The sequence below is a fragment of the Manis javanica genome, chromosome 16 (genome assembly GCF_040802235.1).
Source record: "Manis javanica isolate MJ-LG chromosome 16, MJ_LKY, whole genome shotgun sequence".
NCBI lineage: Eukaryota > Metazoa > Chordata > Mammalia > Pholidota > Manidae > Manis > Manis javanica.
The window spans coordinates 63,416,738-63,429,934 of record NC_133171.1 but is presented as its reverse complement, the minus strand read 5'-3'; the positions used below and the strand labels follow the sequence as shown (position 1 = coordinate 63,429,934).

The 13,197-nt window shown below is 43.0% G+C and overlaps 3 protein-coding genes and 3 pseudogenes across 6 annotated transcripts in view; 3 read left to right on the top strand and 3 right to left on the bottom strand.

Annotated features, from left to right (window-relative positions):
• LOC108396925 (histone H2B type 1-C/E/F/G/I-like) overlaps positions 1-13,197 on the bottom strand; it is a 107,391-nt gene that overhangs the window by 22,571 nt on the left and 71,623 nt on the right. The gene's annotated exons all lie outside the window — the stretch shown is intronic.
• Positions 464-4,453, bottom strand: LOC118973172 (histone H2B type 1-B-like; annotated as a pseudogene).
• On the top strand, positions 4,464-4,961 carry LOC118973175 (histone H2A type 1-like). The gene has a single exon (XM_037022471.2). The coding sequence runs from the start codon at positions 4,513-4,515 to the stop codon at positions 4,903-4,905; it is 393 nt and encodes a 130-aa protein (XP_036878366.1). The 5' UTR covers positions 4,464-4,512; the 3' UTR covers positions 4,906-4,961.
• LOC140846729 (histone H3.1-like) lies at positions 6,473-6,983 on the top strand (annotated as a pseudogene).
• On the bottom strand, positions 7,010-9,648 carry LOC108389144 (histone H2A type 1-H). The gene is made up of 2 exons (XM_037022482.2): positions 9,194-9,648; positions 7,010-7,144 (listed from the first exon to the last, which is right to left on the bottom strand). The coding sequence occupies exon 1, from the start codon at positions 9,646-9,648 to the stop codon at positions 9,262-9,264; it is 387 nt and encodes a 128-aa protein (XP_036878377.1). The 3' UTR covers positions 7,010-7,144; positions 9,194-9,261.
• On the top strand, positions 9,796-11,789 carry LOC108389143 (histone H2B type 1-B-like; annotated as a pseudogene).

Below are 13,197 nucleotides of genomic sequence, written 5' to 3'. Positions count from 1 at the left end.
ATGGCTTCTCGGCCCTTAAGATGGCTACTCTTATGCTAACTTATTCCCATTCTTACAATGTATTTGTTATCTTACATGTGAAAACATTATCTGAGAAGAGAGGTGTAAGTCCAGGGAGAAGAAATCCCGGGAAAATACCTCTAAAACCTGAAATCAGTCAAAGGGAGAAATAAAGTTTAGAATTCGTTTATTGCTCACAAACTGCAGTCTGGGGCCATTTCTCTCTTTCCTACTCCAGCAGAAGCCAAAAAACTGCACCTCCCCTCCCCTCTCCAGTACAGATAAACTCTGCTTGCCCAGGTAATTACCCATTGATATGGAGATGAACTTCTCTCCACTCTTGAGGAATGATGCAAATGCACAAAAGCCTTACTTCTTTCCACCTCTGAATGCCTATTGATAAGCAGATGTACTAAAGCCAGGCGAGATATTCTGGAAATGTTACAATTTCATCCACAAGGGGTTATTAGTACTATTTGTTTATTCATGGGCAATGCATACATATGATCCAAAATTCGAAGTGCATAAAAGGGTTACAATTGAAAAGATCCTTCAACCATCCGCGACCTTCAGTCATTCAGCTGTTAGCAGTTGAACTATTATCCATCTAGAGATATTTTGCACTCATGCAAATATATACACAAACTTGGACTGTAACTTCCTTTTTGTACTTGACAGCAAATCTTTGAGACCACCACATATCAATACTTGGAGAGGCCTTGTAGTATACAGTGGTTACAAATATGAATTCTGAAACTAGATTATTTTTTAATTGTTCTATTAGCTGTGCAACCTCAGGAAATTTACTCAACCTCTCTGAACCCCCATTTTGTAGTTTGTAAAACAGGCATATTAACTCATACGGTTGTTATGAAGATTAAATGATTTAATGTATGTAAGGACCTTTTTGGGACATTACCTGGCACATAGCAACAGACACTAGCTAGTATTATTATGCAAAAGAGCCTTCTCATTTGTTTTTACTATTAGATAGAATGAAGTATTGTAATTTATTGCTTTGTTGTTGATCATTCAGATTGCTCCTAGTCTTTTGTACTGCAAACTAGGCTGCCAAAACCCTGTTCATATGTCATTTTACACATTTTCAAGAATGGTAAAACCCTAGAGGTGGGGTTCCTGGGTGTGAAGATACATGCATTTAAAATTTTGAGATAGAGCCAAAGTTTCATCCATGAAAGTTCTACCAATTTTCAGGACCACCAGCAGTGACTGAGAATTAAGTTCAGGGGTCTTTATTCAGGGTTTTCCATTCTTATCCCATCATATGACTGTCCTACAGTGAACAGTAGATGCTGAATAAAGTGTTAGTTAATTGGACACTAGAATTGTTTAGGAACTAGAGTTGAGTTTTGATGTTACCACAAAAAACATTTTAAAATCCACTCTGGCATCTTCTTTCCCAGTAAAATCATTGAAGATTAGAAGGCATGGTAGAAATAGTTAACTTTTACTGATAGCTTTAAGGTGGTCTATTATAGAGGTTTCTTTTAGAACCTGGAAAGGGTGATAAAAAAAGCATTACTAAAGTTTAAATACCATAACACAACAGGGTGGCGGAAGATCATTAATAGAAATGCGGCCAGATTCCCATCGATTAACTGACTTTCCTGTATTAAACTGTGATAAAATGTCTTTACACTTTATTTCATGTGATTCTGATATATGCAAAGATACAAGAGCAAGAAAGGGCAAAAGAAAATTGAGAGCTGCTAAGCTGTCTTTATTATTGCAATCTTCAAGTTACTACCATTTTACAGAAGGCATGGAGATCCATACATTACGTAATTTGCTGCAAGACAGAGCCAAGTAGTGTGCTAAGAATCCAACACAGTGCTAGAAACATGGTTAATGCCCAATAAATTTGAATAAATAAACAATGGCCATGTAAGAGGAGCTGATAAAAACAAACACCTGTTTTAGTGGTTCATTTGCACTCTGTTTTCAGAGAGTTGGGGATTATGACCTGAAACAGGCAAACAGATCCTACTATTAAGAGCACGGACTGTTTTTGGCTGCTTAAATTCCACTGTTTTTTGCTGTGTGAGTTTAGGTAAGGGATGATGACAATACCTACTTTAGAGCTGTTCCATCAAGTTAATAATTCGTTGGGGACCATATTGTACAAGAGGCTTTTGCTGCCAGGATGTTCATTCTACAGATCAGTACTCAAAGTGGTTAATTTATCTACCCTCTCACAAGTGGGGAACCTGGGGCCAGAAGCCAGTCCTTCCGTTCCTAATCCAGTTTGGACTGTGAGCTTCATTATACCCTACGCCTATGTTTTCAGTTTTGCAAGAAGGAAGTGAAGACCCACACTCTGAATAATCCTTTTCCTGCCTCAATATATTCACGAATCTCTAAATCTACATCCTCCACTCCGAGTGTTACCGCATTGCCTACCTCACCTTTATCCAAGATGGTGTCAGCGTCAGGGCAGCAGCCTCTGCGGGTAGCTCCTCCCCGACCTTTGGTTGGAACAAGGAAGGGGACTGAAGAGAACTGCGAGACTTTCCCGCCTGTTTCTTTAGTTTTCAATTTGGTCCGATAGACCCAAATAAAGTTTGGCCTTTCTTTTTTTCTCCCCCCACCACTTTGTACCCAGTGCTGTGATTCTGTACTTTAAACTTAGGTTGGTACTGTTGTCGTGTCTGGCATTTGCAAAGATGGAAAGGAACCACGAAAATGTTAGTTGTCACAGGAAGTTGCTAGACCATCAGCAAGCCCGCCCTCCGGCCCCTGGCCCGGCGCGGTCCGATCAAACTCCCTTGCCTCATCTACGAGGAGACCAGCGGGGTGCTGAAGGAAAGGCCTTAAGAAGAATATGATACGTGATTCCGTAATCTTCAGTGCATACCAAACGAACTGGTCAGGGCCATGGACGTTGTCTGTGGTCTCAAGCGTTAGCGATCTACTTTCTACAGCTTTGCCTGCTGATTGCATTGTATGTTGTTCTATTCCCACTTGTAAAAGTCACTCTTCAGAGTCCGCTACCTTTTAGAACTGAATGACTTGCTCAGTTCCTGCCCTTGTGTATGGCTTTTGAGGTCTGCCGCAAGGAGAGCTGCGTACGCATAGGGAAAGAATATGGAGCTCCTGTAAACTTAAAATTATCTGCAATCACATTGGGTAGACCATAAATGCCCACAGTTTTATTTTGCAGAATGCAAAATTCTGGGTCTGGATCACCTAGTTGCAAGTTTACTCTGGTATCGTTAACACTAGAAAACCGCAGTCCACTGACCGAGGTTTTTAAAAATTACCGGTATATACCGTAACCTTTCCAGAATATCTCGCCTGGCTTTAGTACATCTGCATATCAACAGGCATTCAGAAGTGGAAAGAAGTATGGCTTTTCAGTGCATGCATCATTCCTCAGGGGTGGAGAAGTTCATCTCCATTATCAATGGGTAATTTACCCGGGCAAGAAGGGCTTATCTGTACAGGAGAGGTGAGGGGCAGGGCCGGTTTCTGCCTTCCGCTGGAGGAAATGGGCCGACTGTACCTTGTAAGCAAAAACGGATTTTAAGCTTTATTTCTCCCTTTAACTGATTTTTTAGATTTTTTTTATCTATTACGTAGTCCTTCCAAAAGACACATCCCTTTTTTGAACTGATAAGCGCACCAGCTTTTACTTTCTAAGTGGCTCTGAAAATAACCTGAGTTCGAGAGGGCCTTTATTAGTTTACCTAGTTATACCTACATTCAGTTAATGAGAATGGTCACTTATACTTTAAGCAGACAAGTAGGGTTAGCCGTGAATAATCTCTTTCTTGGAACGCATGGATGGCTCCAAAAGGTGGGGTGTGGGCCTAGGGTGACCCACCGCTCTGCAGCCAGTAGCTCGCTTGGAGCTGATGTACTTGATAACGGCCTCGGTGCCCTCCGACACGGCGTGCGTGGCCGCCTCCGCGGGTAGCAGCAGGCGCAGGGCCGTCTGGATCTCCCTGGAGGTGACGATCGAGCGCTTGCTGTAATGCGCCAGGCGCGACGCCTCGCCCGCCATGCGATCCAAGGTGTTGTTGAGAACGAGTTCACGATACCCATAGCCTTGAGCGAGATGCCGGTGACGAGGTGGACCTGCTTGCTTTTGAGCCCCTTGTACACGTAAAGGGAGTGAGTAGCAGCTCTCCTTGCGGCTGCGCCTTTGGCCACCGCCTTCTCGGAGCCCTTCTCCGGCGCTCAGGCAAACTCGGAGGGCTCTCCGGTCAATATAAAATAGAAATCCAAACAGGACCTCTTTAAGGTGCAACGGCTTATGCAAATGAATGGGGTAAAAGTCTGTGGTGAATTGTGGTTATTCGTGGGTGAGGCCATATTCCAGTTTTACCCAATCAGGATATGCATTCCACATAGTCACGTTTCCATTGGTCTAAATGAAAATGAAACTAACCAGTCGTACAGCTCCCTTTTCGCGCCTAGCAGGGACTATAAATTCTGCGCTCGCGTACTGAAGTTTTAGAAGTTCTCAGCAAAGGCTGTCAGCGTTTAGCTATGTCTGGACGTGGCAAGCAGGGCGGCAAGACTCGCGCCAAAGCCAAGACTCGGTCGTCGCGGGCCGGGCTGCAGTTTCCTGTGGGCCGCGTGCACCGCCTGCTCCGCAAGGGCAACTATGCCGAGCGGGTCGGGGCCGGCGCGCCCGTGTACCTGGCGGCGGTGCTGGAGTACCTGACGGCCGAGATCCTGGAGCTGGCGGGCAACGCGGCCCGCGACAACAAGAAGACGCGCATCATACCGCGCCACCTGCAGCTGGCCATCCGCAACGACGAGGAGCTCAACAAGCTGCTGGGCAAAGTCACCATCGCGCAGGGCGGTGTCCTCCCCAACATCCAGGCCGTGCTGCTGCCCAAGAAGACCGAGAGCCACCACAAGGCCAAGGGCAAGTAGGAGTCAATAAATTTCCTACACTCATCAAACCAAAGGCTCTTTTCAGAGCCACCGAAGTTTTTAGGAGAACTGAACACTTGGTTTTAAATCTTTTTTTCGTCTTTGTAAAAGCCTTCAAAAGGTCACTATTAGCTTCAACGGTTCAGGTAATTGCATTTTTTATTTCCTTTTTTTCAGGTCTGTTAATTTCATTAATCTTGTCTACACATTTAGTATTTCAAATCTCAGAAGTATTAGGTTGGGTTATGTTGAGTCTGGTTTTCTAATTTTCCTGCCCTTATCCCTACCCAAGATCTACAAGAAGTTCTGCTGAGTCTAATTGCGTTTGGGGTGTCAGTGGAAGCTTAAGGCATTTTGATTGCTGAGTTTGAGCGATTCAAATAGTCATCTTGATGCAGGGATCATTCCAAATTCCTATATTGGGCCTAAGGCTATTTCTGAGAAAGATTCAATCACAAAACTAAATCTGTTTTCATGTTGCTGATTAAGGAAACAATTTTTAAGCAGCCTTTTTTAATTGGAGAAGGTAACTGATGCCTAATAAAATAATTTTCGGAATAAGTTATTTTCTTAAAATGTTTTTGTGATTTAAAGATCTAACTGATACAATGATGGAATTATTTTTCAGAAAAAGTTTGCCTTGGAATATATAAGCTTAGGAGTGTGGGGATCACTGATACCAAGGCAAGGTGTACTATGGTTTTACCAGTTACTAATTAGAACCATTGGTTACAGATGGAAACTCAAGGGTTTGTTTAGTTTGTCCTAAACAGGTTAACTGGTGGTGTTGGTGGGATTAGATTAAGAGCAATGCTGTACAAGTAATCCCATTAAATTAGACACTTTATCATCGCCATGGCAATACCAGCACCCTCTCCCTAAATTAGTGAAACGATACAAAAGATTTTTGTTACGACCTTGCCAGTTACAGTCTTGAATTCATTAGAATAGAAAAATTACAGTAGTAGAATTGCTTTATATTTGAGAATTAAAGGTTCTTGTAAAGAAGTTTCTCTATGAAGGTAATTAGCCCTTGACCTCCTAACGTAGATGAGATTTTTTTCCTGAAGGTTAAAAGAAGTTCATAATATTTGTGTTTAAAGGTTAGAAAATTGAAAGAAGTGGGTGCACATTGTGCCTTCCAGTATGGTAGCCACTCAGCCAATCGTGACTTGATCACTGAAACGGGCTGCTCCGAATCAAGTTCTGTATAAAACTGGTTTTCAAAGAATTAGTGCAAAATAAAAAAATGAAATATCTGAACTATACTGATAACGTTGAAATGAATATTTTGGGATAAAATGATTAAAATTTTTTTGTTCTAATGTGGGTCTAGACAATTTTTACATTTATGTGGCTCTCATTTCTATTGCAATTAACTTGTATAGAGCGAGGAACTTTAAAGGAGAAAGAAAAAACAGAGGCCATAAACTAAGAACAGGATTTGGAATACAACAAAGTTTAACCAGCGCGGTTACCTGCTGGGTAGTCCTTGTTTTCCTTTTGTCCAATCAGCTCCTGACTCTTACTATAAATGTTACGGGCAGCCTCCATTTCCTGGAATTGAATGTTCCAATCGGCGCTCAGCAACCAAGCGCCTCGCTAGGCCACCGTTGGTAAGGCCCCGCGCAAGCCGCTGGCCACCAAGGCGGCCCGGCCCGCAAGAGCGCGCCTACCACGCGTGACGTGAAGAAGGCCCACTACTACTGGCCTGGCAAGGTGGCGCTGTGCGAGATTAGCTGCTACCAGAAATACACCGAACTGCTGATCCGCAAGGTGCCGTTCCAGCGCCTAGTGCGTGAGGTCGCGCAGAATTTCAAGACCGATCTGCGCTTCCAGACCTCGGTGGTCTTGGTGCTGCAGGAGGTATGCGAGGCCTCTTCGTGGAGTTCGTGTGCCATCCACGCCAAGCGTGTCACCATTATATCCAAGGACACCCATCTTGCCTGTTACATCTGCGGCGGAAGGGCCTAAATCTCAAGGTTTCCCACTCAATCCCAGAGGCTCCTTTCGGAGCCGCCCACATGGCATTATGAAAAACGACGGTCCTTACAGTTGCTGGTGTTTTATCTGGCAGATGGGCTCCATTCCTAAACATTTAAAAATCTTGTTTTTTTAAGGCTGTCCATTCTTGGTCTGGCCATTAAATTGTTTCCAATTGCTTCTGCCTTGTTTGTCTTGACAGGTTAGTTCTCTAATTTATACTTCCTGTCAACTTTTCACTGCTGGTGTGCATTACCTTTTAAGAGAAAAAGGAAAGCTGTCATACAAGCATTAGAGGAGTATACCTGCAAATTGGCTTATATATGTCATCTCAGTCCCTCAATTTTGCTTGTGAGACAGAAAAATCTGATATATTGTCTTTTTTGAAAATAGGTAACGAGATGACCATTGCAACAGTTAGATCATCTGCTCAAGAACCTATTCATTACCTTGTGCCAGTTGGTTCGTGGGAAGTATTAAGTTACAATTTACATATCTGGAATTTAAGATGCTGCCAATATTCTACCAATTTTAGATGGTGTGGTACCTTTAGTTTGAATGAACACAGTATTGTTTACTCTCAATAATCAGCCTTCCTCTGGAAAGGAAGATATAATTGGAGGAAAGCCTGCCTTGCCTCCCAAACTTGGAGAGCCCTGCTGGTCTAACCTAAAGCCAATTTCTAAAACAGATTGGTATTTTGGAGTGTGTAAACTGTTTTCTTCCCCTCTGTTGGGAAACAGCTATTAAGTCAGGAATGGCCCAAGAGAGACCTTTCTGCACTGATCAATATTGCTGGTTGGGTAGGACACTCTCCTGGAGTAATGCAGTCAATATACTCCAATTTAATCTTTCAGTTCTGATTATATGAAGATTTATTCAGGGACTGAATAGTTCTAGCTATGTGGACATGAATATTTCATGTTTCTCAAAACACTGAGCTAGTAGGCTGGTGGCCTTTTACCTAAGCTTTTCTGGACTTTGAACATGTTTTCATCACCCCATTTAATTTAAAGAACTGACTTTTGCTGCAGTACTATAATGGCACACAAAGATGAATACTCAGTGACACCAGACCATTTGGCTCATACTAATGGGTAAATGGTGACATCCACTTAGGAAAGATCTCTGGGGAAGTACTGATAATGATCAACCTGGGATATGCATTTCGAGTCCTGGAAATCTACAATTATAGGAAATAAATGAATATGTATGTGTGAATTCAGGAGATAAACCCGGGATGGACATAAAACATTTAGGTGTCATTAATATGTAAAAATATTCAAAATCAAGGGAGTTGCCTAAAGATTCCATCTGGCTCCTTCCTGTATCCTAACTTGTGCTTTACTGCCAATATCAAACTCGTCATTTGCCTGAATCACAAGCCTGCTGATGCTCATTCTCTGCTGGAATCCCCATACTTTCCTCCAGTTCTCTTTCCTTTAACCCTCAGATTAAATATTACCTTTCATAGGTCTTACTGCTCTATGTTCTAATATCTTGTGCTTACTTCTCTTGCTATGTTGTGGTTTATTTTTGTGTTTCTCTCCATTAGATCAAGTTTCTCTAGGACAGGCAGTGTCTTTACTGTTGTATCCTTAGTGCATACTACTTAAGGATTTAATAAAAGATGGAAACAAGTCTATGCTTGCATTTCTTGAGAAGCTACTGAGCAGCAAAATTAAGTACATAAATATTTCAATTCCTTACAAGGCTTAGAGTAAATGGAGCTTCTTTTGCCCATATAGAAATATAAAGATCTTGGACCTCACTATTCAGAAAACCTTTGCCCTTTCAGAAAGGTTTTTCAAACTAGGTATCCATTATTGCTCTTGGAAAGCAATTTAGCATCCAAGTATCATCCTTGTTACAATCGAGTTTGCATTACTAATTTGGCAGTGGTAATATATGTCAACTAATACTCATATACAAATTACACTTCACTACTTTTAGTAAGCATATCAAAAAATTCCTTTGGAGGTAACTTTTTAAAATGCAAGATACTATCTTCTGACATCTCCATGGATTTCTGTAGAACTGACTTCATAGTAAAATCAGTTACCTAAAAACAATTGCGAGATGTGGATAAGTATTGGGACAATACAATGTTCGTGTAGATTCAATACAAGTGACCTTGAAACTAGTTCGTATAAAACACAATGCAAACTGTTAAATAAAGGCTCCTAAACACCTGCTCTGAAACATGTCAAGTGAGGTGAGGTTTAGCGGGGGCTAAAACCGAACTTAAAAGCGTCAGCATTTTCACAAATTGCTTAAACTAATTAAAAACGAAAAGTAGTGTTACCTTTTTTACGACTATGTAAGTGGCTCTGAAAAGAGCCTTTGTTTTTCAGATTCCTCCAAACTTGGTCTTTATTTGGCCTTGTGGTGGCTCTCGGTCTTCTTGGGCAGCAGCACGGCCTGGATGTTGGGGAGGACACCGCCCTGCGCGATGGTGACTTTGCCCAGCAGCTTGTTGAGCTCCTCGTCGTTGCGGATGGCCAGCTGCAGGTGGCGCGGTATGATGCGCGTCTTCTTGTTGTCGCGGGCCGCGTTGCCCGCCAGCTCCAGGATCTCGGCCGTCAGGTACTCCAGCACCGCCGCCAGGTACACGGGCGCGCCGGCCCCGACCCGCTCGGCATAGTTGCCCTTGCGGAGCAGGCGGTGCACGCGGCCCACAGGAAACTGCAGCCCGGCCCGCGACGACCGAGTCTTGGCTTTGGCGCGAGTCTTGCCGCCCTGCTTGCCACGTCCAGACATAGCTAAACGCTGACAGCCTTTGCTGAGAACTTCTAAAACTTCAGTACGCGAGCGCAGAATTTATAGTCCCTGCTAGGCGCGAAAAGGGAGCTGTACGACTGGTTAGTTTCATTTTCATTTAGACCAATGGAAACGTGACTATGTGGAATGCATATCCTGATTGGGCAAAACTGGAATATGGCCTCACCCACGAATAACCACAATTCACCACAGACTTTTACCCCATTCATTTGCATAAGCCGTTGCACCTTAAAGAGGTCCTGTTTGGATTTCTATTTTATATTGACCGGAGAGCCCTCCGAGTTTGCCTGAGCGCCGGAGAAGGGCTCCGAGAAGGCGGTGGCCAAAGGCGCAGCCGCAAGGAGAGCTGCTACTCACTCCCTTTACGTGTACAAGGGGCTCAAAAGCAAGCAGGTCCACCTCGTCACCGGCATCTCGCTCAAGGCTATGGGTATCGTGAACTCGTTCTCAACGACACCTTGGATCGCATGGCGGGCGAGGCGTCGCGCCTGGCGCATTACAGCAAGCGCTCGATCGTCACCTCCAGGGAGATCCAGACGGCCCTGCGCCTGCTGCTACCCGCGGAGGCGGCCACGCACGCCGTGTCGGAGGGCACCGAGGCCGTTATCAAGTACATCAGCTCCAAGCGAGCTACTGGCTGCAGAGCGGTGGGTCACCCTAGGCCCACACCCCACCTTTTGGAGCCATCCATGCGTTCCAAGAAAGAGATTATTCACGGCTAACCCTACTTGTCTGCTTAAAGTATAAGTGACCATTCTCATTAACTGAATGTAGGTATAACTAGGTACAGTGCAAATTCCAGAGTAACTTTTAGGGCTTTTTCCTTACCTATATTTTTTCATGTTTGACATTTTTAATAACAATTTTCCTGTAGTTCATGGAGAACTAATGTAAATAGCATCTCTGTACTTTTCAGTTGCTTAAGTATTTGAAAATCTGCAGTATACTGCGGTTAGAACGTAGCAATTGTTCCTGGGGTCTTACAGGCTACTTCTAGATAAGCATACACTAAGGACTATGGCAGTAGAGTAAAGGAATTCGAGCACCATCCGCCGGAAGTTGTAGGTCTCAGTTAAGTGGCAGAATTCCTCAGAGGGTGGAGTACTTGCTGTCCAAACTGCAGCAGGCCCACAATCTGCATCTTTTCAAACTTAAAGTATAATTGTGAGAATGGGAAAAGACTGGGCAGTCAGTCCCTGTCTAGTTAGAGCAGGATAAGGACCTCAGGAAAGGACAAAAAGAATACCTGGAGTTGGAACAATGTAGCGATGTACAACGAAGTTCTTAGGAAACTATTAAGCAAACGTTTAACTGATAGTTAAAATCATGCAAACATTTTGATATAAATAATGCCGGCTTTTAAAAATATAGACAACCTTCAGTGAGAAGGGTTGAAACAATGAACAGTATTCAGGAGGGAATCAACAGAATTAAGACAACTCAGTTAAATCTGAGATATAAACCCCTAGAAAAAGCCCAGACAAGGGCACTCTTGTCCCCTTCAGGCACGCGCTGGGAGTTCTGTACTTTCCTTTCTCTGAATTAAAAACCTTTTCTTCTTGCCTACCTGGAGTGTATGTGAAGTTCATTCTTTGGACTACGTGAACAAGAACCCGTATCGGAAGTCAAGGTAATTTTAAGGATAACAGTGCTGACTGAAGACTTGAAGTTGTGAGACAGCATAATTTAGATTGATCTTGCTTCTCATCTAGTTAACTCCACACAATTTACTCCACCCAGGTGGCCACATCCTGGTTCACCACTTCCCATCCCCAAGTATAAGGGTATAAACATTGACAAGGGAATTAATGGCTTTTAGTCTTGGTGTAAAAATCATAGTGTGGGTAAAATTAACATTTCCAGAATATCTCGCCGGGCTTTGGTACATCTGTATATCAACAGGCGTTCAGAGGTGGAAAGAAGTATGGCTTTAGTGCATTTACATCTTTCCTCAGAGGTGGAGAAGTTCATCTCCATATCAGTGGAAAATTCCTGGGCATCCAAGGGCTTATCTGTACCTGAGAGGTGAGAGGGAGGGTCGGTTTTGGGCTGCTGTTGGAGGAGGAGAGAGAGATGGGCATGACTGCAGTTTGTGAGCAATAAACGGGTTTTAAACTTTATTTCTCCCTTTGACTGATTTCGGTTTTTAGAGGTATTTTGCCTGAGGATTTCCTCTCCCTGGACTTAACATTAAGGCAAACTTTGAAGTTTGCTTATTCCATGCATCCACCATTCCTTTCTTTCAGAATTACTCAGCAAATGGGTTTGGAGTGCCTAGTATGTGATAAGAAATGTCCCTGAAATGGGAAAGACGTCAGATGAAACAATTAAGTACTCTGCAGCCTAAGATGAAACAGTTAAGTACTCTGCGTAGAAACTGAGAGGGGCCAAAATGGAACCTGCCTCATTTGGTAATATCCTGCAGTGGGGGAGGGGAAGAGGGCTCTACACTGAGGGTCTGAGCCAAGTAAACTGGACTAATCCTTTAGAGTTGCTGAGCCTGGAATGGCTGAAGAGAAATGTGCAAAAGTAAGGAGGAGGACCTTATGATGCTGAGGGGCTTTGCACACCTTGAAAGGAGGTATAAGGTTTATCTACAAGGACAAGTGGGATCAATATAGAAGTTTAAAATCTTGTAAAATGTATGATTCAGATTCATTATTCTGGTAACTCAATTGAAAGGTGACGAAGTGGGTGAAATCCGACATCAAAAGTTTGAAAATGCTACCAGGTGGTGAGTCAGAACCAAGGCAAAGGCGGGGACAGAAAGAGGAGGTGAAGGGAATTTGAGGGATAAAGGAAGCAGAAATTTCTCTCTCAAAATATAGCCCTGCCCTAAGGGTTATTTGGAGCTTATTATTTATAAAAAGCTGCACACACTGGAAAGCTCTGAAAACAGTAAAAGTTACATTTTTGTAGTGAAATATGCATTTATAAAGGAAATGTACACTAGAAAGTGTACCTGTGCCAGGAAGAGAGCTATTACCAGATAACTTTTCCAGCTAAGACACTACCTGCCTGACTAGGAAATTTTTTGTTCACCAAACATTTCCTCTTCTGACCTTCCTGTGCCTTTCTCCCCTTAAAGCCCCAGATCCCAGATCCCTATTTTTTTCCTTAGGTCAAGATGGCATATAATATGCCAATATAAAATAATAATAGTCTGGCCACCTATTGAGTCATACCTATGTGGGACACCCATACATATGAAGGTATGTACATAATTTTTTTTCTCCAGTTAATCTTGTTTGTTACTAAAGGGGAGTATGAGCCAAGAGCTCAAGAACAGAGGGAAAATTATTTTCCCTCTCCCACAGTTTAAAACACATTTCAAAGGAGACAGAAGGGACAATTGTTCCCAGAACAGCAAAGAAGTTAATTATATTAAAGCTGATACTTTATCACTGGGAAGTAAATCAGTAAATCTTGCCTGGTTGAGACAGGGACTGTGGGTTTACGTAGAGTAGGATGAGGGCCTCCGGAGAAAAAGCAGAGCAAGATAATTACAGTCAGAACAATGTAAGAATG